The 27,872-nt window shown below is 54.9% G+C and overlaps 1 protein-coding gene across 6 annotated transcripts; it reads left to right on the forward strand.

Annotated features, from left to right (window-relative positions):
- The first annotated feature begins 2,189 nt into the window (after positions 1-2,189).
- ZNF335 (zinc finger protein 335) lies at positions 2,190-25,572 on the forward strand. Of its 6 annotated transcripts, none has more exons than XM_081011017.1 (29): positions 2,190-2,298; positions 4,038-4,136; positions 4,865-5,079; positions 5,466-5,739; positions 5,912-5,989; positions 6,350-6,616; positions 7,819-7,959; positions 8,049-8,204; positions 9,629-9,878; positions 10,005-10,182; positions 11,875-11,987; positions 12,908-12,926; positions 13,245-13,361; positions 14,216-14,292; positions 14,421-14,581; positions 15,497-15,729; positions 15,818-15,914; positions 17,553-17,650; positions 17,748-17,977; positions 19,549-19,657; positions 19,773-20,138; positions 20,960-21,102; positions 21,220-21,362; positions 22,148-22,251; positions 22,396-22,476; positions 24,251-24,334; positions 24,448-24,513; positions 24,665-24,746; positions 25,078-25,572. In XM_081011017.1, exons 3-29 carry the CDS (start codon positions 4,873-4,875, stop codon positions 25,194-25,196), a joined length of 3,993 nt encoding a protein of 1,330 aa, XP_080867143.1. In that variant the 5' UTR covers positions 2,190-2,298; positions 4,038-4,136; positions 4,865-4,872; the 3' UTR covers positions 25,197-25,572. The 6 variants fall into 6 exon arrangements, with proteins under 6 accessions (XP_080867143.1, XP_080867144.1, XP_080867145.1 ...); XM_081011018.1 differs by having other exon boundaries at positions 15,821-15,914; XM_081011019.1 differs by having other exon boundaries at positions 9,629-9,863.
- The last annotated feature ends 2,300 nt before the right edge of the window (positions 25,573-27,872 follow it).

A 27,872-nucleotide genomic window follows, 5' to 3' on the forward strand; every position in this document is an offset into this window, starting at 1 on the left:
GGGCCCCTCCACCACCATCCTCCTCGCGGCCACCGAACTGAGCGTCTCTGACTGGGGCCTCTCCTCTGCCTGTCACCACCGCTCCAGCTAGGCCGTACTGCAGCCGCCGAAGGACCCGGATAAGATGGGCAGCCTGGCATGGCCTATGAATTGCTGAGGAGCTTTGAAAGGAGAGCGAGGGCAAGCATAGAGAAAGCAATGCAGAGAGAGGAGGAGGAGGAGGCAGGTGTTCCAAGGGCTACAAGGGAAGGACCGCAAGCACTTCTCCCATAGATTTGTAGTGGTAGACTAGCATAGATGGTCTGATCTGTGGGTTTACTTTGAGTGCTATTTCCCCCCCCCCTTCCTCCCGCCCCGCTGATGGAACTGAGCGCTGCAGATGGAGCACGAGAAAAAAGATACAGAACTGCAGCAGCATCTTCGTAGCTTGGACTTTGTTTTGTGCAAAAAGTGGTTGCTGCTTGTAGTTATTTAATTGCAGTGTTTCATTGGCTGGTGTCTTGAGCAGCAACTTCTGGAAACGAAGGGCTAAAAACCGGCGCTGCTCTCCCAAATTATCTGGTCCCTTCTAACTTCGTATTTCAGCCGGTTGACTAAAATCCCTTATTTTGACTGCTGACCCCTTATTTTCAAATCTGTAAGTTGACAGCTATGAGTCTGACTCTGGTGCCAGCTGTAAATTCACACTGTGGTAAGTAATTCACAAAATCAAAGCCAGTCTCCAGAGAAAGAGCAGAGCTTGAGCAGGAAGCAGGGAGTCAGATTGAAAAATAAATTGAAATGGGCATTTAACCTCATATCAGGGGAAGCTATTGCCAACAATAGCTATTGCTATTGTCAGCCTTCCCTTTTTTTGCGGGAAATTCCCTTATTCCAGCGCCGTTTCCCACTGCTATCCCGGATTGTTAGATATCCCATAGACTGTTCCCGGAACAGGTGAGGCTGCTGGTCCCTTAGAATCATAGAATCCTAGAGTTGGAAGAGACCACAAGGGCCATCGAGTCCAACCCCCTGCCAAGCAGGAAACACCATCAGAGCACTCCTGACATATGGTTGTCAAGCCTCTGCTTAAAGACCTCCAAAGAAGGAGACTCCACCACACTCCTTGGCAGCAAATTCCACTGTCAAACAGCTCTTACTGTCAGGAAGTTCTTCCTAATGTTCAGGTGGAATCTTCTTTCTTGTAGTTTGGATCCATTGCTCCGTGTCCGCTTCTCTGGAGCAGCAGAAAACAACCTTTCTCCCTCCTCTATGTGACATCCTTTTCTATATTTGAACATGACTATCATATCACCCCTTAACCTCCTCTTCTCCAGGCTAAACATGCCCAGCTCCCTTAGCCGTTCCTCATAAGGCATCGTTTCCAGGCCTTTGACCATTTTGGTTGCCCTCCTCTGGACACGTTCCAGTTTGTCAGTGTCCTTCTTGAACTGAGGTGCCCAGAACTGGACACAGTACTCCAGGTGAGGTCTGACCAGAGCAGAATACAGTGGCACTATTACTTCCCTTGATCTAGATGCTATACTCCTATTGATGCAGCCCAGAATTGCATTGGCTTTTTTAGCTGCCGCGTCACACTGTTGGCTCATGTCCAGTTTGTGGTCAACCAAGACTCCTAGATCCTTTTCACATGTACTGCTCTCAAGCCAGGTGTCCCCCATCTTGTATTTGTGCCTCTCATTTTTTTTTTTGCCCAAGTGCAATACTTTACATTTCTCCCTGTTATTTTCAAATCTGTCAGTTGACAGCCATGCCAATGCCTGAGGCGAGCCCTGCCCCAGCCGGGGCTCCGGCTCCCCCTCGGCCTGGCCCTGCCAGAGCCCCCCCCCCCGGAAGGGAAGCCCCTCGCCCGGCCCAGGACGCTCCCCCGGCAGCGGCTGGAGGGAGCGCACAAGGCCAGAGCCTCTCTTCCGCCCCGGCACGTGACGCCGAGCCATCATGTGACGCGCTCCGCACGCCCTTCCGTTCACCTCGCGCCCTTACGCAAATGACGCCCTCGAAGCCTTCCGCGGAGAAAAAGTAGTCCCCCGCGGGCCGCCAGATTTCTCCGAGGAAACGGCCGGCCTGACGCTTCCCCCGACGAGAGAGCAACCAGACCCCGGGGGGAAAGAAGCCGGAGCAGCGCCGCCGCCGCCCGCCCGCCCACGCGCCCTCGGAAGTAGTCCCGGCGCCGGCGGGGTCCGGCGGGAGAATCCCTCCGCCGGGCGAGGGAAGCGGCGATGGCGACCTGGCGGGTGCCGGGCCGGAGGGAGCGGGCGGCTGAGGGGCCGCGGGGCTGTCTGCGGGAGGCCCCCGGCGGTAAGGAGGCTGCGGCGGCGCGGAGGGTCCCCGGGGCGCTTGGGTCGGCCTCCGGGCGGCGGGCGAGGGGAGGGGGCCTGGCGCAAGATGGCGGCGGGCGGGGGCTCAGGCAGCGCCGAGGGCAGCCCGCCTCGGACAAGGCCCCGCGGGAGGGAAGGCAGGGCGGGCAGCCGAGCCCGAGCGGCGCGCGCACCCTCCGCACGCACGTCACGCCAGGGCGCTGGGCCAATAGGAAAAGGGGAGGCGGGGGGGGGCGGCCTGGCCTCGCCAGGTGCATTGTGGGAGAATCCCTCCATCCCTGCCCGATGGGCGACCCGGGGCCCGGCTCAGGCAGCGGCGGGGCGGCTGCGCTTGCAGGCCCAGAGCTGGGCTGCCTCCTCGTGGAATCCTAGGGCTGCAAGGGACCCCCAGGGTCATCTAGTCCAACCCCCTGCAGTGCAGGAATCGGGGCAGGATCTGGTGTCCATGCCACCCCCCAGCCCCACAGCAGGGGGAATGGCTGGCCTCTGTGAACGGAGAAATCCGAGGGCTCCCTTGGACAGAAATCAAGGACACCAGCCAGGAATCCCAGAGCAAAACAGCAGCCAGGAGGCTTGGTCTTGATTGAAGACTGTGGTGACAGGACTCCCACCTGCCACCAGGTGGAACAAGATGGAAGCCCCCAACAAAAGAGACCCCAAACTTTTATTAGCTGCTATTCCCCATGTTACACCCCCCAAACTACAACACTAATACATCACGGTTACATCATGAAAGGGGAGGTCTGGTGGCAGTAATCTGAGCATCCTGGACCCTGCCCCATGGTTCCCCTTGCCCTCCACCAAACACCCATCAAGTGGAACAAAAGAGATATTTACATTGCCCTGTTTCCCAGCCAAGTTAATCCGCTCCAGCCTCAAAGGCTGCCATGCACAAGTTTGGTCTTTGCATCTTTGCAACCCGCAATTCAGGGAGCGCTCTCGGACGCCTGCTTGCCTGGCTTCCTCCCCCACGGGGTGAATTGTGGGTTGCAAACACCAAAGTTGTGCAGGGCAGCCTCCCAGATCCTAGTCTGATACTCTAACCACTATACCACACACCAATATGAGCAACTTAAGCGCTCAGCAATAGGAGCACCGCTTTTCTTTCTGCTTAGATCAAACTGTACTCCAGCATTTCTGGACAAGCAATACTCCCTCCGGCAGCTTGGTCAGTTTTCCATTAAATTTTCGTGGTTAAACTGCTGGGCGGGGGGGGGGCACGATAAGCAAACCAAGGAACAGGAACCTGGAATTTGGTGCACATCTTGTGTCTTTGAAGCCACCCAGGTTCAGAGATGAGCCCGATTGTATGAAGCTGCGTTGTGGAACACAGGGAGAGCCTTGCAGCCGGATCAATCTAGCCCAGCATTTTGCTTTTAAAGTGGCAGCCAGGTGCCCCAAGGAGAAACCCCTCAAGCACGATGTAAGCTCAGCAGCCCTCTCTTATGCCTCAGAATGTCAGAAGAGGCCATCTCGTCCAGCATCCTCTTCATGGCCAGGAAGATGCCTCTTCTGGGAGGCCCCACAGGCAGGATCTCTCCCTGCACTTTGGATTCCCAGCAGCTGGGATTTAGAGTCATATGACCTCTGATCCCAGGTCCCTCTGATCCAGCCATCATGGCTAGTAGACCTTGGTAGCCTTATTTTCCATAAGTTTCTTTAAGTCCTCTTCTAAAAGCCTTACGTTTACTGTCTCCTCTCTTCTCTCTCCTTGCCTAGTCTGAGGTGCCCTAGATGTTGGTCGCTTTCTGGCCTCACTCAAGCACAGTCAGAGGAACTGTATCTGGCTCAGGCTGTAGCTGGGATATCCCCATTCAGGTATGTGCCAGAAATATGTACCATGCAACGGACGGGCAAGATAGTTCCTGGGGTTGTCATGAGGGGGGCAAGATGGTACATCAAAGAGTGTTGATCTGGCCTGGGTGCTAGGTTTGCAAGAGAGCTTCAGAAATATGATTTGGAAAGAGCTGGCATGGATTATAAAATAATAATAATAATAATAATAATTTATTATTTATACCCCGCTCATCTGGCTGGGTTTCCCCAGCCACTCTGGGCAGCTTCCAACAAAACACTAGAATAGAATAACCTATTAAACATTAAAAGCTTCTCTAAACAGGGCTGCCTTCAGATGCCTTCTAAAAGTTTGGTAGTTATTTTTCTCTTTGACATCTGGTGGGAGGGCATTGCACAGGGCAGGCGCCACTACTGAGAAGGCCCTCTGCCTGGTTCCCTGTAACTTGGCTTCCCATAGCGAGGGAACTACCAGAAGGCCCTGGGAGCTGGACCTCAGTGTCTGGGCAGAACGATGGAGGTGGAGACGCTCCTTCAGGTAGCATTGATTAGCATTGATTCCATTCCTGATTTATTTATTTTTGGGGAGGTGGGGAGGTGCTGTTGCATGAACACTCCTCTTTTGCAGTCAGAAGCTTCTGTTTCTTGTTCCACCTTTCACTGACGGGCAGTGTCAAGTGCCACATCCCAGTAGGGGGTTACTTAAGACTGGGGTTTCTTCCCACCATGACGCACACACTCTGCTTTTCCAGACTCGGCCATGGAAGCAGAAAATGAAGTGGAGAGCAGCAGCGACGCTGCCCCTCGGCTGGGGCAGCAAGAGGAGCCCTCCGAGAGCGGCCTAGGCATGGAGACCTCAGAGACCATGTCTGCAGACAGCAGCGATGCTGCCTCAGTGCCCGTCACCCTCTCGGAGGCAGATGAATCCGGGGTCGGCCAGAGCTCAGACAGTGGAGGGATCTCTTTGGTACGGACCAAGTCTCTTTTGCCTCTTTGGGGCCAGGCTTTCTGCCAGGGTGGGGGACACAGCAGGCCAGACCCATTTCACGAGAGCGGAAGATAGCAGGTCTGACCTGGTGGAAGAATAAGAGGCTAGTAGGAAGTCTCCTCTTGCTTTTCCTCATGGAATGATAAACTTGCCTTTATTTATTTGTGTAGAGTTGGAAAGGGACCCTTAGGGTCATCTAGTCCAACCCCCTTGCAATGCAGGAATTGCAACTAAAGAGTCTCTGACAGATGGCCACCTAAATTGTTCTTCACATCCTCCTATGAAGGAGCGTCCACCACGTTCCTCTCTCTGCCACCTCTGAGTCGAGTTCCAGCCTCTGTTTCTTCCCTCTCTCTGCCTCGCAGGCCGAAGTACCGGAGAGCAGCTCCAGCACGGACGCCTTGCCCAGGGCCTACCTGCCGGACTCCTCCTCCATTGCACAGTCCACCCTGGTGTCCAGCGTCTCCACCGTGAGCCAGTCTGTCCTGGTCTCCCAGTCTCCCCAGGGCCTCGTTCACTCCAGCGTCCTCGCGGAAGGAGCCCCCGTCGTCTCCAACTCCACGGCCTCCACCTCCTCGGATCTGAGTGCCGCCATTGACAAGATCATAGAGTCCACCATTGGGCCAGACATCATTCAGCGTGAGCAGGCAGAGGGCTGCGGGGGGGGGGGTCCGTGGTGGGAGGGTGCAGAGGGAGTCGGGGGAAGCAAACAGACTCCGGAAGTCGCTTCTCACAGCCATTTTTAGGAGGCACCCCCAAATATGCCATTTGTGCAGGAGCTGACGCTGGTTCTCTTTGTTCCCTGGTTCAGGGTGCATTGCTGTGACAAGTGAGGAGGATGGTGGGGCCCAAACCACCCAGTACCTCATCCTGCAGGGACCAGATGATGGTAAGGAAAGGGTCTTGTGCATCCATTTCTTTGCCTTTCTCTCCCACCCTTTTCTCCAAGCAGCTCAAGGTGGTGTACGTGATTCTCCCTCTCCTCATGTGATCCCCACAACAACCCTGTGAGGTTGGCCAAGTGGGGAATTCAAACCCTCTCCCAGGCCCTAGCCCGACACTCTTAACCGCTACACCTCACTGGCTCCAGCTGGTTGTGGTCCACCTCCCTTGCTTCCTCCTCTCCGGCCGGGAGCAGAAGGGACTGCGGTGGCCTGAGGGCTCCCTCCTGGCCAGCCTAGAGAAGAGGGAGGGTGTTGGGAGGAGCTGTCCCTTGACCTGGCGCCTGCACTTGCTCCCTCTCCCGCAGGGGCCCCCGTGATATCCCACATGGCCAGCTCAGCCCTGGCCCGCAGCTTGGCCGTGGAAGCCCTTGCGGACGGCCCCACCTCGACGTGCGTGGAGAACCCCGGGCCCCTGGAGCCGCTGGAGCAGCCGGAGGAGCCCGACCTGGAGAGCCTGGAGGAGCTGATGGAGGTGGTCGTGGTGCAGCAGTTCAAATGCAAGATGTGTCAGCACAAGAGCGCCTCAAAGAGGGTCCTCATCCAGCACATGAGGGAGCGCCACTTCCAGCCAGGTGCGTCGGGCTCGGCCGGCGCTCATCAAGCTCCAGGGGCGGAGTGGAGTTTTGGAGCAGTTCGTATAATTAGACAGTTGGAAGGGACCCCGAGGGCAAGGCAGGATTGGTGCACGAGGGCATGGAGTCAGCTCTTGCGCAGGCTTGCCAAGAGAACTCTGGCTCTGTACCATGAATCTATCAGCTTCTCTAGTTTGTGTGCAATCCCCTCCCCGGGGGGGGGGGCTAGGGTTAGCAATAGGAGAGGGAGGGGAGGTTCTGTGGCACAAATAGGGCAGCATAAGAACATAAGAAGAGCTGACCGAATCAGGGCCAACGGCCCATCTAGTCCAGCATCCTGTTTTCACAGTGGCCAAACAGATGCCTCTTTCGGAAACCCACAGGCAGGATTTGAGCACAGGAGTGTAACTATCCCTGCTGTGCTTTCCAGCAACTGGCGTTCAGAAGCGCCTCTGCCTCTCACCCTGGAGACAGAGCAGAGCCATCCTGGATGGAGCCCTCGCTAGCCCTCTCCTTCTCCATGAATTTTAAGGTGCTGGTTTTGACCTTTCAAGCCCTATGCGGCCTCGGACCCACGTACCTACGGGACCGCCTCTCCTGGTCTGCCCCGCGGAGGACCTTAAGGGCCACCAATGACAACACCTTGGAGGTCCTAAGTAGCAAGGTGGTTAGACTGGTCTCAACTAGGGCCAGGGCCTTTTCAGCACTGCCCCCGACTTGGTGGAACGCTCTGTCCCAAGAGACTAGGGCCCTGCGGGACTTGACATCTTTCCGCAGGGACTGCAAGACAGAGCTGTTCCACCTGGCCTTTGGTTTGGACTCAGTCTGACCCTTATGTTTCCCTCCCCTTATGGTTTCGATCTATGGGCTACTTTTAAAATGAGGCTGCATTTTAAATTGCATTTTAACCTGTATTTTAAATTGGTTCTCCCCCCCCCTTATGTTTTTACTGTAATTTTTACTGTTGTTAGCCGCCCTGACTTTCTGTCATCCATCCAGAGTCTTCCAGCGTTCAGTACTACTGGGCATCCACAAGGTCCAGCATCATGAGAGGGGGGGGGGGGAGACCTTTCTCTCTCCAGTTTCTCCAGACCAGGGATCCTTTTCTAAACTCTGCTGCTTGCAAGTCAAGCTGCTGTACGATGGGAGAGATGGGAGGAGCACAGTATATGGACTGAATCGTGCTGTTTCCTCCCCTCTAGTGTCAGCCCCCGGTGTGAAGAAAGGGCGCCCCCGGAAGGGGGCTCCTGTGCCCAAGGCCCCAGAAAAGAGGAAGGCAGAAGAAGCAGAGGAGGAGGAGGAAGACGACATTGTGGACGCAGGGGCTATCGATGACCCTGAAGGTATTTCTCACGTAACCCCCCCAGCTGCAGCCCCTCACCTGGCTCCCCCGCCCCGCTCACCTGGGCCTGCCTTTGCCACTCTTCCGCAGGGGACAGCGATTACAACCCAGCGGAGGACGAGCCCCGAGGGCGCCTGCCCAAGACCAGCAGCCGCCCTGTGCCCACGTCCAGCGAGGAGCGGCTGCGCCGGCGGCCGGGACGGCCCCGCAAGTTCCCCTGCCTGGAGGTGGTCCCTCAGCCAGAGGGTAAGCAGCGGTGGCGGAGCAGGGAGAGGGTGCAGAAACGCACACAGAGGGGCAAGGTCAGCCCCACCTGCACAGCATGGCGGAGTCTGTTTTCCAAGTCATTGCCAAATTTAGGGCCAAAGTGAAACACTTCCAGTTGCTGGCTGCATATCAGAAACGGAGGTTTTCAGCGCTGACTTCCCTCCTTCCTTCTTCTGGTTTATTATATCACATATAATTCTATCGCTTAGGATCAAGTATAAATGTAAAATGCAGCACATTATGTGTATGTGGAGTATGTAATCAGAAACCTAATAAAGATTATTTGGAGGGGGGAAAAAAGAAAGAAATGGAGGTTTTCAGATTCTCCAGGGGATGCTTTGGTGCCCCGTTGGAGTTTGGTGGGACTACTCACAAGCAAATAGGCGTTCTTACAAATAAGTGTGTTTCACAGTAGGGCAGTTTCTTCTACTCAGCTGCTGGTGGGAGGTTGGCAGGGCTTGCTGCCTTTGAGGGAGCCTCACTCAGATCCCCCTCTGCCCCCTCTGGGTCGAGTCACGAGGGGAGCAAGGCAGTGGCACCAAGCAAAGACATGGAGAGGGTCCCCTGGGGCATCAGAGAACAAGTTTGCTCCATCTCCCTGTCAGTTTGCATTTCTTGGTGCAGAAAGTATTGATCTGATGTGTGGAGATCTTTCCTATTCCAATTAGTTCAAGAAGGTTCTGGAAGCTTTTCTTTGTGAAAGAAACAAGCAGAAGGGTCATGATGTTTGGGTTATTCCTTCAGAGAAGCTGAGGACAGCTGATGTAAACTGGTTATCTCTTCTGTCGGGGTCATGCCGACTATCATAATAAGGCCAGAAGGAGTCTAGGCTTCGCTTTCTCTTTCTATCTGTTTTCTTTCTGGTGTGCTGTTCTGTATGGCATGTAGCATTAAAGCTTAGACTTATAAGTCATTGTAAGCTTAAGTTAAGTCTGCTGCAACTGGATTTCTTACAGACAGGGCCAATCCTGAATGTATTGGATTTCTAACCATTGTGCTCATTTGCCTTCAGTAGCAGTAAAGCTTTGCTGGATGAAATATTCATTCCCTCTGGTCTATTTTTTGGGAATCCTGCAACGTGTTTAGGTTTTTCCTCTGCCAACTATATGTTGGAGCTCTGCTCTGGATCAATAGGAGCAGAATTCAATGACACTCCCGTGGGACAGCCCATCACATATTTGAAGATGGCTCCTTTGACACCTGTCAGTCTTCTCTTCTCCAGGCTAAACAGATTTCTTCATGCTAAAAAGTTCTCGTCCTGGTTTTTTATGCTCTCTTTTCCTTCCCCTCCCCCAATTCGCACAGTGGTGTTCCTGGATTGGCTTTGCGCTTGTTGTGGCTTCAGGCCCCCTCCCCTTCCTCCCCCCCCCAAACTAAGCTGACTGACTGTTTCCCTTGGGCAGGTGGCGACGCAGAGCCCGTGGTCTCATCCCAGGGCCTCCCCCAGGGCGACCCCCAAGGCCCCGAGGCGGCCAGCTCCTCGGACCAAGTGCCTGTGGGGGGCGAAAGCCACGGGGAGCAGGCCGTGAGCCAGTCCGACTCCGAAAACAGGGACCCTTCCTCCTGCGAGAAGCTGGAAGCGCTCCCCCGCCGGCGCGGCCGTCCCTCCCACCGCTTCCTGGGCAAGAAATACCGCAAGTACATCGGGCGAAGGTGATTGGTGGGGACGGCAGGCGGGGCGGGTTCCATGGGCCCCCTTGGGGCTCCCTGCAAGAGACCCTGGGGCCTCTGTGGGGCTGGGCTCTCTGCGCTGAGCGCCCCTGTCATGTCACGCCGCAGGTACTGCTACAAGTCGGCCAAGCCCTTGATGCGTCCCTACCTGTGCCGGATCTGCGGCTCCCGCTTCCTGACGCCCGAGGACCTGCGCTTCCACGTGAACTCGCACGAGGCAGGAGACCCCCAGCTCTTCCGCTGCCTGCAGTGCAGCTACCGCTCTCGGCGCTGGTCGTCCCTCAAGGTGAGCTGCTGGCCGCCTCCCTTCTCCCGTCTCCTCCAAGCAGGTGGGAGGAAGACCAATAAGTGGAGAACAGGGGACGTTTATGTATTCATTTCTTTTTCCCATCTGCCTGTAATAAATAATACCAATAATAATAATAATAATAATAATAATAATAATAATTTTTATTTATACCCCGCCCTCCCTGGCCAGAGCCAGGCTCAGGGCGGCTAACACCAGTAAAATTACAGTAAAAACATCATAGGAAAAAAACCACACAATTTAAAATACAGGTTAAAATGCAATTTCAAATGCAGCCTTATTTTAAAAATAGCCCATAGATCAAGACCATAAGGGGAGGGAAACATAAGGGTCAGACTGAGTCCAAACCAAAGGCCAGGTGGAACAGCTCTATCTTGCAGGCCCTGCGGAAAGATGTCAAGTCCCGCAGGGCCCTAGTCTCTTGGGACAGAGCGTTCCACCAAGTCGGGGGCAGTGCTGAAAAGGCCCTGGCCCTAGTTGAGACCAATCTAACCACCCTGTGGCTTGGGACCTCCTAATGTTTGTTATTTGTGGACCTTAAGGTCCTCCGCGGGGCAGACCAGGAGAGGCCATAGGTACGAGGGTCCTAGGCCGCATAGGGCTTGAAAGGTCAAAACCAGCACCTTAAACCTGACCCTGTACTCCACTGGGAGCCAGTGCAGTTGGAAAAGCACTGTGTAAGTTTCTGATCACTTCTGTCAAGCGAGCGTTAAGTTGCAGGTCCACTGCATACAAAAGATCTATTAAAACATACGAACGATCAGTTTGTACAATCAAAACATCACAGCGCAAGACCTTTTTTTAAAAGCAATCTGTCCCCCAAAGCCAGTTGGAACAAGAAAGCCTCTGTCTGCCAGTGGGAGGACAGCAAGGAGGGAGTTCTCTAGGCGGGGAGTTCCAAAGTTGTTTGTCAGCAGCCAGCGCTGAGGAGGCCCTGTCCTGCATCTCCCACAGACCTGCCTGAGAGGGGATCAGGACGGAGAGAGGGGCCTGTGGGGATTTGCTCCAGTGAGCAGATGGAGAGAGGCCAAGGAGCCAGAACCACCCGAGGTTTATTTTATAATTTTGGAAGATTAGGAAGACGATGGTGTGAGCTACTTCATCTATACTTCATTTAGTCATAGCCACCCTTGAAGTTGCAGCATTTTCAGTTTCCTTTGATGGATTTGTACGTACAATTGACTTTTTCTGCTGTTTTTTTTAAAAGTAATAAACATATTTTAAAATATATATATATTCATCTGAGGAAGCAAAATTTGATACAGAACAAACAATGAACTATAAAAATGGTTCTAACGTAACAGATGAACTCCTTCACATGGGGCTGCTCTGTGCTCTGTATACCTTTACCTTTTTATCTATATAAAAGAAATGAAGTTATTTGCATGGGCCATTTGAAAGTGCAATAAGAAATCACAGGTCAAAAGCGAAATATTTATTTCATAAAATCTGCTTTTAGTCTACTGCTGTTTTTAACTTCTCTAAAACTTTTGAGAAATATTGTTGTCAGTTTTTCTCGGTGATCATTTTGTTAGCATGCTGAAAATCTCAGGGCTGCTCACGGCATCAAAATACATTATGAGAACAATCAGGTGTATATAAACTTTCCGAAATAAGCTAGATGGAAGTGCCTGGCACTCTGCTCCTCCAGCCTCCGCCTTCCCCTTGCAGGAGCACATGTTCAACCACGTGGGGAGCAAGCCCTACAAGTGCGAAGAGTGCGACTACACCAGTGTCTACAGGAAGGACGTCATCCGCCACTCGGCCGTCCACAATCGTGACAAGTAGGTGTCCTCAGGGGCCCTGGCAGACCCAGGCGGGCAGCAGCGGTGTGGCAGCGGGGCCTCCCCTCCCATGTCCAGGTCACTGAGTGGGTGGCTGCATGTCAGGGGTTCTTCGGCTGACATTCCTGCATTGCAGGGCGTTGGGCTAGATGTCCTCTGGGGGTCCCTTCCTACTCTACAATTTTGTGATTTCTCAGTGGCCTCACCTGCTTCTTCTTCCCCTCCTTTTTTTTATTAAAGATTTCAACACAATAATTTCACAAAAATACATCATCCACATTGTTCCCCCCCCCCCCAAATAGAACACCCCCGGACTTCCCTCAGTTCCTTTCTCTGGTTTCTCAACACATATTTCTGTTTGCATGTTACAAAATTGTAAAAATCCTCAAATTATCTATCTATATATTGCAGTAAAGAGTTTATTCAAAACCTGCCAAAGAGTCCAATTCATTTTGTTACTTCTTCAAATATTTCATAAAAGGTTCCCATTCATCTTTGAAACCAGAGTTAGCCTTGTCATGTAGTTTGTGTGTCAATTTTGCCAGTTCCGCATAGTCTATCGGTTTTTCTTGCCACAGTTCTTTCGTCGGGGTTTCTTCGTTCTTCCATCCTTGTGCTATTAAGACTCTTGCCGCCATTGTCGCGTACATAAAATTATTTTTAAATTTCTTTGGCAGGTCTTTTCCCACAATCCCTAACAAGAAAGCTTCGGGCTCTTTCACAAATGTTGAATGGAACATTTTCTTTAACTCACTGTATATCATATCCCAAAACATTTTAATTTTACTGCAATCCCACCACATATGATAAAAAGTCCCTTCTTTTTCCTTGCATTTCCAACATAGGTTTGAGCCAGTTTTATACATCTCCCCTAATTGTACTGGTGTTATGTACCACCTATCCTTTGTTTTTGTTTTTAGGAAGAAGCGAGCTGATCCGGTGAGTGTCCTCCTTCGCCTCCACCTGACTCCTGCGTGCGAATCTTCCTTGGTTCCCCAAAGGGGCGTTCCTTGCTGTGTGTGCCCTCATGGACAACCCTGCGAGGGAGGCTGCTTCGCCTTGGGAACCGAGAGGCTGTGACTTGGCAAAGCCACACACAGAGTCCAGAGCAGAACCAGGAGGGGAGTTTCAGCCCCAGAATAAGGGCCAGCTCTCTGGGCTGAGCATAGCCGGCTGCTCCTCATGGGGTGGGTTGGGGCGTCTCTGTCTCACCTGAGCCAGGCAGTTCTGACCATACTTTAACCTCTATCTGGGCAGCCCCCCAAGCGCAGTTCCTTCCCCTGCCCCGTCTGCAGCCGCGTCTACCCCATGCAGAAGAGGCTCACGCAGCACATGAAGACGCACAGCACCGAGAAGCCCCACATGTGTGACAAGGTGAGTGTCGAAGCAGGGGGGGCCCTTCTCGCCTGATGCATTGTGCCTGGGCATGGGGGGGCAGGTGGCGAGGTCTGCAGCTGCCGCCCGGCAGCAGCGGCAGAGGAAGCCGCTCGGGCGCCTGGGGTGGCGCGCCCATAGGGGCAGGGAGCACCATGGGGCCTCCGAGGAGTCTGCCTGCCTCCTCCCACTCAGCTGCCCTACAGCTGGGGGGGGGGAGGCAGCGGGTGGACCGTTTGGGGCAGCGCAGAGCCTGCGGGCGCCCAAACCACTGCGTCACTCCCAGGAGAGACGCGTGGCTCAAGCGCGCTGCAGGCCCCGCGCTGAGTGCCCCCCGGCATTTTGTCACCCCCCTCAGTGTTGACACCCGGGTTGGACCTGTGAGGATATAGTTCCATTCCACCTTTAGAACAGGCATGTGGAGTTGTTGCATATCACATGTCTGTTTACTTCCAGCACAGTCGACTGGGAACTTCCGTTGTATATTGCTTTTGTCTATACTGCTGTTTGCTTGGACACAAAGGGAAGCAGACATGTTTTTCCTTTGTTCCTGATGCTGAATAAACGCCTGTAAATATGCTTGCATATGCCTCTGTCCGCCACTTCCGTTGTGAAGAGTTATTCACTCTGCTGATTAGAGCGTTCTCAGTCTCTGAAGGCTTCCGAGGCTCGAGTCGCTGATAGATGCTGTTCCGAGAACCGGAGTTCGCCCGGCTGCCGGCCGGTGGCTGGAGCCAGCTGGGGGCTTGCCAACTGCCCCCATTCCCCGGACGCATCCCAACAGGACCGCCCCCACCGCACCCCCTTCCTCCGCCCCTGCCCTGCGTGACCTGAGCCCTTCCTCTCTCCTGCAGTGTGGGAAGTCCTTCAAGAAGCGCTACACCTTCAAAATGCACCTGCTGACCCACATCCAGCCTGTGGCCAACCGCCGGTGAGCACCCCCTGCATTGCCCTTGCAGGGTGGGGGGAGGAATAACGGGGAGCGACAGCTGTGCACATAGGCCGCCACCCCCCGTAGGCCCACGGTGACGGCCGTCTCCTCCCCCTCCACCCGGGCAGGTTCAAGTGCGAGTTCTGCGACCACGTCTGCGAGGACAAGAAGCTGCTCCTCAAGCACCAGCTGCTGCACATCCACGACAAGCCCTACCGCTGCAGCCTCTGCCCTTACGCCACCGTCCGGGAGGACTTCCTCCTCTCCCACATGGCCGTCAAGCACACAGGTGAGCAGTGCCATCTCATGTCACTGATTACTCAAGTTCACAAGAGAGAAGCACAAGTACCGTATTTTTTGCTCTATAAGGCTCACTTTTTCCTTCCTAAAAAGTAAGGGGAAATGTGTGTGCGTCTTATGGAGTGAATGCAGGCTGCGCAGCTATCCCAGAAGCCAGAACAGCAAGAGGGATTGCTGCTTTCACTGCGCAGCGATCCCTCTTGCTGTTCTGGCTTCTGGGATTCAGAATATTTTTTTTTCTTGTTTTCCTCCTCCAAAAACTGGGTGCGTCTTGTGGTCTGGTGCGTCTTATAGAGTGAAAAATACAGTAAATGGTTAAACCAGAAGCAACAAGGCAATAACACAAAGACATTTAAAAGGCTATGGAATATGAATCAGCCCAAGGCCTGGCTGAGGAGGAACATTTTCACCGGGCGCCTACAGGTGTGTAATGAAGGCACCAGGCGAACCTCCCTGGGGAGAGCATCCCACAGACGGGGAGCCACCACAGAAAAGGCCTCCCCCTGGACTTCACTTGGAGAAGGCACACAAAGAAGGGCAGAGGCAGATTTGGGGGAGCAGGACCAGTCCCCCCCCCCCCTTGGCTGGCAGATGGCAGAGAGGACATTGCAGGCAGAGGGCTGGCGCTCGCTCTCCCCTCTTCCTGGGAGGTTTCCAAGCAGAGGTTGGACGGCCGTCCTCCAGAGATTTTTTGGCTGAGATTCTTGCATTGCCGGGGGTGGGACCCGGGGGCCCTCTGCAATTCTGTGTTTAGGACTGTTCAACGGTTGTGAACAGTCCCACTGGGCTTTTTTAGAATCTTGCCTCCTGCCAAAAGGAAGGGGGGCAGACTCTCTCCCCTCCCCCCCTTCCCACCAGCCAGCCAGGCTCCATCCTCACCCTGCTGCCGCTGTCTCCCCTGCAGGCGGGAAGCCCTTTGCCTGCGAGTTCTGCCACTTCACCACCAAGCACAAGAAGAACCTGCGCCTCCACATCCAGTGCCGCCACGCGGAGAACTTTGGGGAGTGGGTGCAGCGGCACCCGGAGGAGCCCCCCTGCCGCCGCCGCCCCTTCTTCACCCTCCAGCAGATCGAGGAGCTGAAGCAGCAGCACAGTCAGGGCCAGGCGGCCGCGGAGGCAGCGCCCGCCAGCTCCCCCGTGAGTGCCTGGGCATCGCCCCCCCCCATTTCTGCTGCCCCGTCCTTCCCACCAGCTCTGAGCTGCCCTCTCCTCTTTCTCCCTCCAGCAGGTCACCTACCAGCCTGCCCAAGCCCCGCCTGCTTCAGAGCCCCCCATCCTGACCCAGGAGCCGCTGGAGGCAGCCACCATCATCTACGAGCCAGGTAGGGAGGGGCCCGTCGAGTGCAGCGTCCTCTTCTCACAGGGGCCAGCCAGGTGCCCCACTGAGGAACCCACAAGCAGCAGCCCTCTCCCCTCCTGTGGTTTCCAGCACCTGGGATTCAGAAGCCGTTCTGCCTCTGCCTGTGAAGGCAGATCATTGCCATGGTGGCTAGTAGTCAACAATGGCCCTCTCCTCCTCCATGAATTTGCCCAGGCCTCTTTTAAAGCCATCTAAGCTGGTGGCCATCAGTTCCACAGTTTAACTGGGCACTGCATGAGGAAGGACTTTCCTTTTTCTTCCCACATTTGGCTTCACTGGATGTCCACAAGTTCCAGTGTCACGAGAAAGGGAGAGAAACTTTCCTCTATCCACTCTTTCCAAGCCATGCAATAATTTTATAAACTTTTGCCAAGTTGCCATTCCTTACTTGCCATTCCCCAAAGCTAAAAGGTCCCAAATCCTGCAATGTTTCTTCATAGGGGAGTCAGGTTTTATTGGTCAACCAAATACCAGTTACAGTGGTACCTCTGGATGCGAACAGGATCGGTTCCATAGACCCGTTCGCAGCATGAAAGGAACGTGAGACGCGACTGCGTCTGCGCATGTGTGGGTCGCGTTTCGCCGCTACCTCGCATGCGCATGACGTCATTTTGAGCGTCTGTGCATGCACGAGCGGCAAAACCCGGAGGTAACGCTCAACCTGGAGTTTATTCATCCCGAGGTATGACCGTATAGCCAAAAACAAACATACAAAAAACAGACAGGTCTCAAAAACATACAGCACATAGGGGTCTCACTCCACCCCCCTTGATAATGTGGGTGGCCCTTTTCTGAAGGCGTGTCCTGGAGCAGCAGGAGGGGAGGGAGAGAGGGAGCGCAGAAGGGACCCTGAAGAGCTTTGAGCAGGTGGTCGCCATTCTGCCAGCGTCGGAGGACCCAGCACCAAAAGAGCTTTTAAGGTCACTGCCTTCCTTGGATGGAACTTGCAGGGTTTCAGCCAGCCTGCCTACAACCCCATACAGTGGTACCTCGGTTCAAGAACAGTCCGGTTTAAGAACGATTTGGTTTACAAACTCCGCAAAATTGAAAGTAGTGTCCCAGTTTGCAAACTTTACCTTGGTCTAAGAACGGAAGCCGAACGGTGGAAGGGCACCGGCGGCAGGAGCCTCATTAGGGAAAGCGCACTTCGGTAATGGTTTTGGTTTAAGAACGGACTTCCAGAACGGATTAAGTTTGTAAACCGAGGTACCACTGTACAGTCATACCTCGGGATAAATACGCTTCAGGATAAGTATTTTCGGGTTGCGCTCCGCGGCGACCCGGAAGTAATGGAGCGCATTACCTCTGGGTTTCGCCGCTTGAGCATGCGCAGACAGTCAAAATGACTTCACACACATGCGCAGAAGCGGCGACACACGCAGTCGCGTCTTACGTTCTGTTCAGGATGCGAACTGGGGCTCTGGAACAGATCCGGATCACATCCCGAGGTACCACTGTATTGTTGAAATTGCGCAAGTCGCAATCGTACTTTACTCTCAAGCAAGCCCTCCCTCCCTCCCTCCCTCCCTCGTGGCTGGCGAAGGGCGTAGAAATGTCGGGAGCAGGAGCCCAGCTGACCTCCCTCTCGCTCCCCCCGCAGACGTAGAAGGCTCTGCTGAGCTGGCCACACAGACGGCGCTGGACCTCTTGCTGAACATGAGCAGCCAGCGGGAACTGCCTGCCAGCAGCACCCTGGAGGTGAGGCCGGGGAGGCCCTCGCAAGCCCCAGCTCCCTGGTGGGCCCTTCCAGCTGTGCCACGCCCTGACCCACGGCTGCTTTCTGCACCCCCTGCAGGTGGCTGTGGTGAAGGCCGACGGCTTCTCCAAGGTCTCCGAGCCCCAGGGGCAGCCGGAGGAGGAGGAGGAGGAGGAGGAGGCGCAGACCAAGGTGCTGACGCTGCACGTCACAGAGGAGGCAGCCCTGGAGGGCACCGAGATCCAGCAAGTCACCATCCCCTTCAGCAGCACCGCGGAGTACAGCATCATAGCCCCAAGCGAGGAGGAGGCCGCCAGCACGCTCTACGGGTGAGAGCAGAGAAGCCGGCCGCCTCCTGGCAGAAGGGCTCTGGCCGCCGGGAGTCGATAGCGAGAGGCAGCGTGGTGCAGTGCTTAGAGTGCCAGACTAGGACCTGGGAAACCAGGGTTTGAATCCCTGCTCAGACACAAAGCTCATGTGCCATCTGGCAACCCAGCCAGTTGGGCAGGGAATAATTAACAACAACAACAACAACAATAATAATAATGTTTTGTTTATTACTTGGACCAGTCTCAGCCTCACCTACCTCACAGGGTGGTTGTGGAGATTAAATGAGGGAGCTTTGAGCTTCTTGCAGGGAAGGTGAGAGATAAATATATTGGGGAGGTAGAAGGTGGGGCTTCCACGGCCTTCTCAGACCAAGGCTCGCTTTGCATTCCTACTGCCCCTGTGGCTTCAAGGTTTTCTCGGGATCCACGTGAATAATAATAATAATAATAATAATAATAATAATAATAATTTATTATTTATAGCCTGCCCATCCGGCTGGGTTTCCCCAGCCACTCTGGGCAGCTCCCAAAAGATTAACAACAGAATAAAACATCACACACATTAAAAACTTCCCTTCAGATGTCTTTTAAAAATAGGATAGCTGTTTATTTCCTTGACATCTGATGGGAGGGCGTTCCACAGGGCAGGTGCCACTACCGAGAAGGCCCTCTGCCTTGTTCCCCATAGCTTTGCTTCTCGCAGTGAGGGAACCGCCAGAAGGCCCTCAGCACTGGACCTCAGTGTCCGGGCAGAACAATGGGGGTGGAGACGCTCCTTCAGGTATACAGGACCGAGGCTGTTTAGGGCTTTAAATGTCAGCACCAACACTTTGAATTGTGCTTGGAAATGTACTGGGAGCCAATGCAGATCTCTCAGGAGCGTCCCGGCAGCCGCTCCCAGTCACCAGTCTAGCTGCTGCATTCTGGATTAATTGCAGTTTCTGAGTCGCCTTCAAAGGTAGCCCCACATAGAGCGCATTGCAGTAGTCCAAGCAGGAGATAACCAGAGCATGCACCACTCTGGCGAGACAGTCCGCAGGCAGGGAGGGTCTCATCCTGCGTCCCAGGTGGAGCTGGTAGACAGCTGCCCTGGACACAGAATTGACCTGCGCCTCCATGGACAGCTGTGAGTCCAGAATGACTCCCAGGCTGCACACCTGGTCCTTCAGGGGCACAGTTACCCCATTCAGGACCAGGGAGTCCTCCACACCTGCCTGCCCCATCCCCCCAAAACAGTACTTCTGTCTTGTCAGGATTCAACCTCAATCTGTTAGCCGCCATCCGTCCTCCAAAGGATGAAATTTGGGGTAATTGAAAGGCCACCCTCACCACCCTGGACTCACCCTTCTGCCTCTCTAAGGGCCTGCAGGGTCAGGAAAGTGGCCCACCTGGGCCAGCATCCTGTTCTGGCAGAGGCCAACCAGACACCCCCAGTGGGAAACCCACAATCAGGATCCGAGCTCAAGTAGCAGCCCTCTCCTCTCCTGGGGCCTCCAGCAACTGGCCTTCCGAAGCATCGGCCATCGATCGGCCTCTGCTCCTCCATGAGTTTGTCCGATGTCTCTTGGCAGGGAGGGGGAGAGTGCCAGCGATGTCGTCCGGGCGGTGGTCAGAAGCTGCACCCTGAAGGATGCCACAACTCCCAGCAGCACGCCAGAGAGCCAGCAGCACACCGTGGAGGTGAGGAGGAGGAGGAGGAAGAAGGGGCCTGTCTGTCGCCCAGGGAGGAGGGAGGCCAGCCCAGCCCCGGGTCCAGGAAGTGCCGCTCTAACCAGCCTCCCTCCTGTCCCTGCAGATGAGTGGGGAGCGGCCAGAGGCCCAGTGCAGCGTCCCGTGGCCTCTGGTCCAGTGCCTAGCCTGGCCGGCCCACAAGGCCGTTTCGCTGGCCCCCGCCGATCAGGAACCGGCCCCCGGCAAGGGCAGGCCTCCCGCCAGGCAGGGAGCGCCCAAGCAGGCCTCCGGCAACGACGCTTCCCCCAAGAAGCTGCCGGCAGCCCCGGCGGGCAAGGTGCCCTCAGCCAAGAAGTTCTCCTGCAAGATCTGCATGGCGACGTTTGCGGGCCGAGCGGAGATGGAGAGCCACAAGCGTGCCCATGTCGGACCCAGCGCCTTCAAGTGCCCCGACTGCCCCTTCACGGCAGCTCTGTGGCCCGACGTCCGGGTAGGTGGAGGGGGGGTCCCTTGCAAACGGAGGTGAAGGGGGCAGGACGGCTGGGAGGTGCCCACAGCGCTGCGGCCAGAGGAGAGAGGCCTGGCACAACTGCCGCTCTCCCCGGGTGGCAACAGGGAGGCAGAAGGGCAGGCTGCAGTTGGAGAAGCCCCTGCGCCCCCAAGCTGAGAGGAGAGGGGGGTTGGGGTGTCCCTGGGTCAACCTTCAGTGACACCTCCCGCAAGAGAAGGTCTGAAGGTCCCCACTCAGGGCCACTTAGCTCTGTGGGGGGGGGGTATTAGACGATTTGGGGAGGGCTCTGATGGACTATGCGGAATTGGCGTGATAAACTGCGTGACAAGGACAACTGTGACTTTAAAGACGAATGGGAACCTTTTACAAAATACTTAAAGAAACAACAAAATGAACTGGACTCCTTGGCAGGGTTTGAATAAACCTTCACAAACTTTTTATTGATAACATAGAGATAGATAAGTTAAGGATCTTTACAATTTTATAATATGCAGAGAATAACGTGCTGAAAAATCAGACAGAGGAGTTGAGGGAAGTCTGGGGGTGGGGGGAGGGTGGGATTTTCTTTGGTGGGGTGGGGGGGAATGAGGATGATGTGTTTTTGGTAAATTGTTATGTTGAAATTCCTAATAAAAAATATTTTTAAAAAATATATTTGGGGAGGGCTCTTTCCTGGGGGGAGAGAGGCTGGGCAAGTGGCTCATCTGAATTGTGGGAGTTGATTTAGGGAGCTGCCCCAGGGGAGGGCGAGGAGGAGGGGCCCCCACGCCCTGACCTGGCTTCTCCCCCCCCCCCCCCAGACCCACATGGAGCAGCACGCCAGCCTCCGGCCCCACAAGTGCCAGCACTGCAGCTTTGCCTCTAAGAACAAGAAGGACCTCCGGCGCCACACCCTGACGCACACCAACGAGAAGCCCTTCGCTTGCCACGTCTGCGGGCAGAGGTGGGCGAGGGCCGCTGCCGCCAGCATGGGGGGGGCATTTCCCTTCACAGCAGAGCCACCCTAGGGGAGCAGGGAGTCAGCTCCCCACCTCAGTCTCTCCACTCTTCTCCTCCGCAGGTTCAACCGCAACGGGCACCTGAAATTCCACATGCAGAGGCTGCACAGCGCAGAAGGGGGGAAGCAGGCGCCTGAGCTGGCCCCCAGCGCCTCCCAGACCATCATCCTCAACAGCGACGACGAGGCCCTGGCCACGCTGCAGAGTGAGCAGAGCAGAGGCTCCGGCCCCCTTCCTCTCCCCGCTGCCCATCGGCCACGAGGCGGGCAAAGGGCACGTCTCTGCTGCTCTGGAGAGCCCCAAAGGGGGGGAGGCAGAAGTGCAAAATGGCGCTGTGCACGGCCAAGACCACTGGTTCCCCAAGCGGGGTTACCTAGAGGGGTGCTAAGGGGCAAGGGGGCAGCGGGGGGGGCCACTGGAGGGGGGCCCTCCAAGCACATCCATCGCCTACATAGGATTGAGCAGGCCTGAGCCTTGACTAAAACACCTTCCCTGCTTCGTATTTCAAGTTTTACTGCTCTTTTCACTTTCAAGTCTATTTCCTTTGGTCACAAATGGACACGTTTACAGTTCTGAGTTGTCATAGGATGGCCCATAATTGGCAACAGCTATTGATTTTCTAATAAATTAGTTAATGTACCCCTGTGGTAGGTGAGTGATTGCACCTGTTTGGCAAGCAGCTGCATACGTATTTCCTTCACCCTTACTTTGCCGTTAGTCAGAATGCATACAAATAATTTACAATGCAAGTTTTTGGGCGTTTTTTGCCTTCGCACTCTTCTGAATAGTGCTTTCCAGGGGGCACCGGGAGTGAGTTTGTGGAATCAAGGGCACGGTGACCCCCAAAACGTTTGGGGAACTTGCAGCCTCTTGCATGTGGGAGACCATTTCTGCCCCTGTGAAGACGGCAGCGATATGCCTGCCAACCACACTCACCAGAGTGCGCTCGCTCTCTCTCTCTCTCTCTCTCTCTCTCTCCCACCCCAACAGCGACCCTGCAGTCCGGCCAGACTGTCCTGGCTCCGGAGAGGCTCCAGCAGGCCCTGGGGCAGGAGCGCATCCTCATGACGCAGGAGCAGAGCGTCCCCAGCCAGGTGAGGGGGGCAAGCAGGCCAGAGCCCCGGGTCCCCTCCCTCCAGGCTTCTGTGGCCTGCATCTCCTTCCCGTGTGAATCTGGGGTGGGGCGGCAGTGGTGGGTCTTGAGGCCCGGAGCTGAACCCCCTTGCGTCTCTTCTCAGGAGGATGCTGCCTACATCCAGGAGATCGTGACGACGGCAGACGGGCAGATGGTACAGCACTTGGTGACGGCAGAGAACCAGGTAGGGCAGTGGCAAGGGGGGGCTTGGGGGGGGCGGAGCTGGCCTGGCAGGAACTGCCTCAGGGCATTCTTCTTCACGCAGCGCACAGTTAATTGTACGTTTCCAAGCACAATTCAAAGTGTTGGTGCTGACCTTGAAAGCCCTAAATGGCCTCAAAGGGCCAGTATACCTGAAGGAGCGTCTCCACCCCCATCATTCAGCCCGGACACTGAGGTCCAGCTCCCAGGGCCTTCTGGCGGTTCCCTCCCTGCGAGAAGCCAAGTTACGGGGAACCAGGCAGAGGGCCTTCTCGGTAGTGGCGTCTGCCCTGTGGAACGCCCTCCCACCAGATGTCAAAGAGAAAAATAACTACCAAACTTTTAGAAGACATCTAAAGACAGCCCTGTTTAGGGAAGCTTTTAATGTTTAATAGGTTATTGTATTTTAGTGTTCTGTTGGAAGCCGCCCAGAGCAGCTGGGGAAACCCAGCCAGATGGGCGGGGTATAAATAATAAATTATTATTATTATTATTATTATTATTATTATTATTATTACTCCTGCAGCACAAGGTGACGGCCACCAGCCTTTGAAAGAGGCTTTTTCATGAAGGAGAGCCTGCTGTGCCTCCACGGCCAGAGGCAGCAATGCCCGTTTCTGGGCCCCCCAGGAGGAGAGAGGGCTCTTGGGCTCACATCCTGCTTGCAGTCGAAACAAAATAAAAAAACACCTTCCAGTAGCACCTTAGAAACCAACCAAGTTTGTCATTGTACGACCTTTTGTGTGCATGCACACTTCTTCAGATACGGTATCGGAAGAAGTGTGGTACCTGAAGAAGTGTGCATGCACACGAAAGCTCATACCAAGAGCAAACTTAGTTGGTCTCTAAGGTGCTACTGGAAGGAATTTATTTTGTTTCGACTACGGCGGACCAACACGGCTCCCTACTGGTATCCTGTTTGCAGGTTTCCCTTTGGAGCGTCCTGTTGGCATCGGCTGTGAGGAGAGGGTACTGGGTCAGGTGGGCCCCCCTTGGCCTGATCCAGCACACTCTCCAGACTCCTCTTTCTGTGCCTTCCTGTTGCGTTCCAAAGGCAAAGGAAGGATTGGACCCTGATTAATAAAATAGGCACGAGGCTTGGCCAGCAAGACTCTGGGAGGAAGTGCCAAAAATAATCTGCCACATCCTGGCCCAGGTCCCTTTTATTAACGAAAGAACTTTTGACACAGAGTTTGTAAGAACCCATCAGGTTTCCTCTGAGCATTTAAAAAAAACCCCACGTGGGACAAAGTTAGATCAGAGAAATCCTTTTAACTACAAAGAACTAATTTGAGCACGCATACATAAAACAGGAACTAAGGAGGAATGCATTTAGCAAACGCCGGAGGTGATAAACAGGCAGTAAACAGGGAAGGAAGGAAATATTTACCATCTCCTTGTGAACTCTCTTCCTGGCCCTTAAGATCTACCTAAAGATTAACAAAATCTACATCAAAATTATCTCCTATCTTTATGGCCCAGGATGCCTGGGGAAGCAACCGGTCTGTGTTTTAGAATGCTTATACGTGCCTGTCAGGCGTAGAGAAAATGGGCAGCAGAGAAAATGGGCAGCAGAGAAAATGGGCAGCAGAGAAAATGGGCAGCAGAGATGGTGAGGCTTCTGGGATTCGATCAGAAATTATTGTCAATGACTCAAGTCCAGTCAAGCAATGCTTTCATCGCGGACACAGTGGCTTGCTGCATTTTTCATGATTCCTCATCGCAATCCCACCTGACCGCCACACCTTCCCTTCCAGGTCCAGTACATCATTACCCAGGATGGCGTTCAGCACCTCCTGCCTCAGGAGTACGTGGTTCTGCCCGGGACGCATCACATCCAGGTGAGACCCGGGGCTGAAGCAGTTGCCTCCTTCCTTCCTCTCCCTGCCCCCTGCTCACCAGATCAACCCACCTTTCTCTGTCCCACCCCCGCCTCTCCGTCTCGCTTTTCCAGGTGCAGGACGGCCAGATCACCCACATCCAGTACGAGCAAAGCGGTCAGTTCGTGCAGGAGCCCCAGGTAGGAGGGAGGGGGCGTTGGGCAGGCCCTCTTCCCACTCCATGTGTTTGTAGCAGGAGGGTTTGGTAGCTTATGGGGCTGGGGTGTCTTTTTGGGGAGGGGCAATGCCTCCCAGGGCTGCTGCCCACCCTGCCCGCTTCTGCCCCCGCAGATCCAGTATGTCCCTGTGTCGCCAGGACAGCAGCTCCTCACGCAAGCTCAGCTGGAGGCCGCGGCCCATTCTGCAGTGACAGGTGAGTACAGAGAGGGGGGAAGGGGGGGCTGCACATCCTCTGCCCGCGTCTCTCAAACGTGGGTCCCCTGCTGCTGTTAGACTACAACTCCCATCAACCCAAACTAGCAGGACCAGGGGTCAGGGACGATGGGAGTTGTGGTCCACATTATCCGGAAGGGGCCAGCTTCATCCAGTCAACTCATGGAGCAAGAATGCAAATGGAGCCTGCTTAGTTTGTACAAGTTGCAGAATTTGGGCTGGGAGGGGGCACATTCTGCCTCTTGCTCAGCTGCCCCCTCCTGCCCCTGGTTTAACTGACCCCCAACGCAGCTTCTTCTCTCTCTCTCTAGCGGTGGCTGATGCTGCCATGGCCCAAGCGCAGGGCCCGTTCAGCACAGACTGCGCCGCAGACCAGATCCACGAGCTCCAGCCAGGGGTCCACTATGACATCATCACGTTGGGAGACTAGCAAGGGGGACCTCGTCCTTCCCCTACCCCACCCCCCAAGCATGGACTTCTGCTTCCTCTTGGCTCTACGGGGGATGAGAGGGGGCCTGGCTGCGTTGGTGAGCAGGATCAGCACCCTGTCTGGATTGTGCCTTCGCGCCACGACCAGGAACGCTCAGTGTGCCCTTGCCTCTCGGAAGGAGCTGCTCCCTGGGGCCTGGCAGGCCCAGCTGCCCCCACCTGCCTGCCTGCCAGTGGCTGAACCTGAAGCTGTGGGTGCTTGAGCGCCAACTGTAGGCCTGTGGGGGGGTGGGGGCGCCTTGCCCCCTGGTGTGGGGTGTTGCTTTGCTGGCCTTGACGGCGCCTCCCAATAAAGGCACAGGACTGCCTGGAAGCGAGATCTGTGTTGGCGCTGGCTCCTCCTCCTCCTCCTCCCCCCTCCGTCCTTTGTCTTTGCCACCTGCTCAGGTGACCTTGACTCTGGCCAGCCATCGCCCCCCCTTTCCCCCACCCCTGGAATTAACCAACTGGTGAACAGGCTAAATCCCGTGTAACTCTCCCTCCAGTACAACCGCTGTCTCCCTGAGCCCGTCGCTTGGCAGTTGTTTACATGGGATTATAACAGCTAATCTGGGGCTTTAAGGAGGGCCATTTTGCATTATACTGATTATCTTCGGGGGGGGGCAGGGTGGTGACCCACCCAACTTCCGCAGGAGGACACAGGCAGCTTCTGGTTCTCTCTTGCAGGAGGGGTGAGCAGGGTGCCAGACTGTGAGAAAGGTCCCCGTCTTCCTGCAAGCCCACAGCCCGGCCTCTCCTCACTGTGGACTGAATGGGCAAAGGGGTTTCAGATCAGGGAACCAAGGGGGGCGGAGCGTGGCCCGTTTCGGGGGCAGGAAGCTAGACAAGGGGCTTCTTGTTGCAGGTGTTCTGCTTGAGCGCCATGGGGAGGGTGCTGGTGCCCCCAGGATCCTGGAAATGTAGGGCACCCCAGATGTGGTTCCTGCCCGGCTGGTCGGCTCCAGCTGTGCCCTGGCATTGTAGCAGGTGCTGGGGGCGGCGGCATTAGGGCCAGCTCCAGCTGTGTTGGGCAAGCGGGGCTTGCGCCTAGATTACAGGCCATTATCTAATAAAGCCGGATTGGCGCACAGCATGCTCATGATCAGGGCGGTGGCAAAGAGTCCTCTGGGGACAAGGTCACGGCCACCAGATGTGGAGGATGCAGCCGCCAGGCAAGGCGAGAGCCCCCGGGAGCTGCCACAGCCCCTTCCCAGGCCCCCTCTGAGATGTTGCTGCCAGGTAAGCAGAGGGCAGAAGGAGGCCCTGTCCGTCCTCAGCGGCCCTTTCCTGTGCCAGGTACACGTGGGCACCTGTGCCAGGGGTGTAGAGGAGCGTGTTGTGAGGAAACTCTGGTTGGCTTTTACAGGTACCCTCAAGGTCCACTATGGATTTAGAGACATAAATGGAGGATGCCAAGGTAGCAAGGCAAGCTGCTGATCTCCTTGGTCTGTTGCAAGAGTCTTTCCCCCTCCCTTGCAAGGAGGTGGTGAGCCCAGAAGAAAAGCAGTCTACAACATCCTGACAAGTCTGTCAATCAAGATGCCTGGCAATACCCGACAATGGCTGTTCCCGGGCTGTCATCCTTTTGAAATATGGAATACTTTGCCTACAGAATCCATTGTCAATGACCTGCTTCATTCCTACATGGATACCTGCTCTTTTCACTGGTCAATTCGGCCATTCAACAGCTATTGGTCAAGCTGGTTCAGGGAGGGCGACCTGTCAGGAATTTCCAGCTGCATGACTTGAGGGGGTCTCCGAGGTTGGCTGGGGCTAAACACGGCTGCTGTGTTGCCCTCGGCACAATTTCAGACGTGGCTGATTTGAACTGATTCCTTATATTTTTATGCTGCTTTTATTTCACATGAATTGCAAAGTGGCTTACAAACAGTAACAGTTGATGTTGTTGTTTAGTCATTTAGTCATGTCCGACTCTTCGTGACCCCCTGGACCAGAGCAGGCCAGGCCCTCCTGTCTTCCACTGCCTCCCGCAGTTTGGTCAAATTCATGCTGGTAGCTTCTATAACAATGTCCAACCATCTTGTCACAATTGATAGAACTTCACAAATTCACTTATGAGCATACATTTTATTTATGACACCTTATAATTCTTACAAGAAGTACATGCACCCTTGTGGCTATTTATGAGCTCTTGTGCCCCTGCAGAGCTTGTGTGCCTGCGTGCACCTTGAGAACTAGAAACTTGGAGGTGATGCACATTTTCTCCCTGCTGCATGCTCCAGCTCAGAGATGTGGCAAAAGGTGGTTAGCCTTGTACGCAGGAGAAGATCCTGGGTCCCATCCCTGTAGGGAACCCCTGAGCACACATACCCTAAGTAGAGATGGCTCAGTCAGGCCAGTGGCCCATGTATAAGGGACGCGGGTGGCACTGTGGTCTAAACCACTGAGCCTCTTGGGACTTGCCGATCAGAAGGTCGGCGGTTCAAATCCCAGCGACGGGGTGAGTTCCCGTTGCTCAGTCCCAGCTCCTGCCAGCCTAGCAGTTCAAAAGCACATCAAGTGCAAGTAGATAAATAGGTATCGCTCCGGCGGGAAAGTAAACGGCGCACGCCGTTGCACCAGAAGCAGTTTAGTCTTACTGGCCACATGACCTGGAAAGCCTTCTGTGGACAAACGC

Source organism: Podarcis pityusensis (genome assembly GCF_964106645.2).
Source record: "Podarcis pityusensis genome assembly, chromosome: 6".
Classification (NCBI taxonomy): domain Eukaryota; kingdom Metazoa; phylum Chordata; class Lepidosauria; order Squamata; family Lacertidae; genus Podarcis; species Podarcis pityusensis.

Excerpts from the sequence above, each read along its gene's own strand:
- ZNF335 (XM_081011014.1), top strand. The coding sequence starts at position 4,873 with ATGGAAGCAGAAAATGAAGTGGAGAGCAGCAGCGACGCTGCCCCTCGG. Across the intron at positions 9,879-10,004 it reads CGCAAGTACATCGGGCGAAG|GTACTGCTACAAGTCGGCCA; the intron begins GTGATTGGTGGG and ends GTCACGCCGCAG. Across the intron at positions 21,103-21,219 it reads TGCCACGTCTGCGGGCAGAG|GTTCAACCGCAACGGGCACC; the intron begins GTGGGCGAGGGC and ends TCTCCTCCGCAG.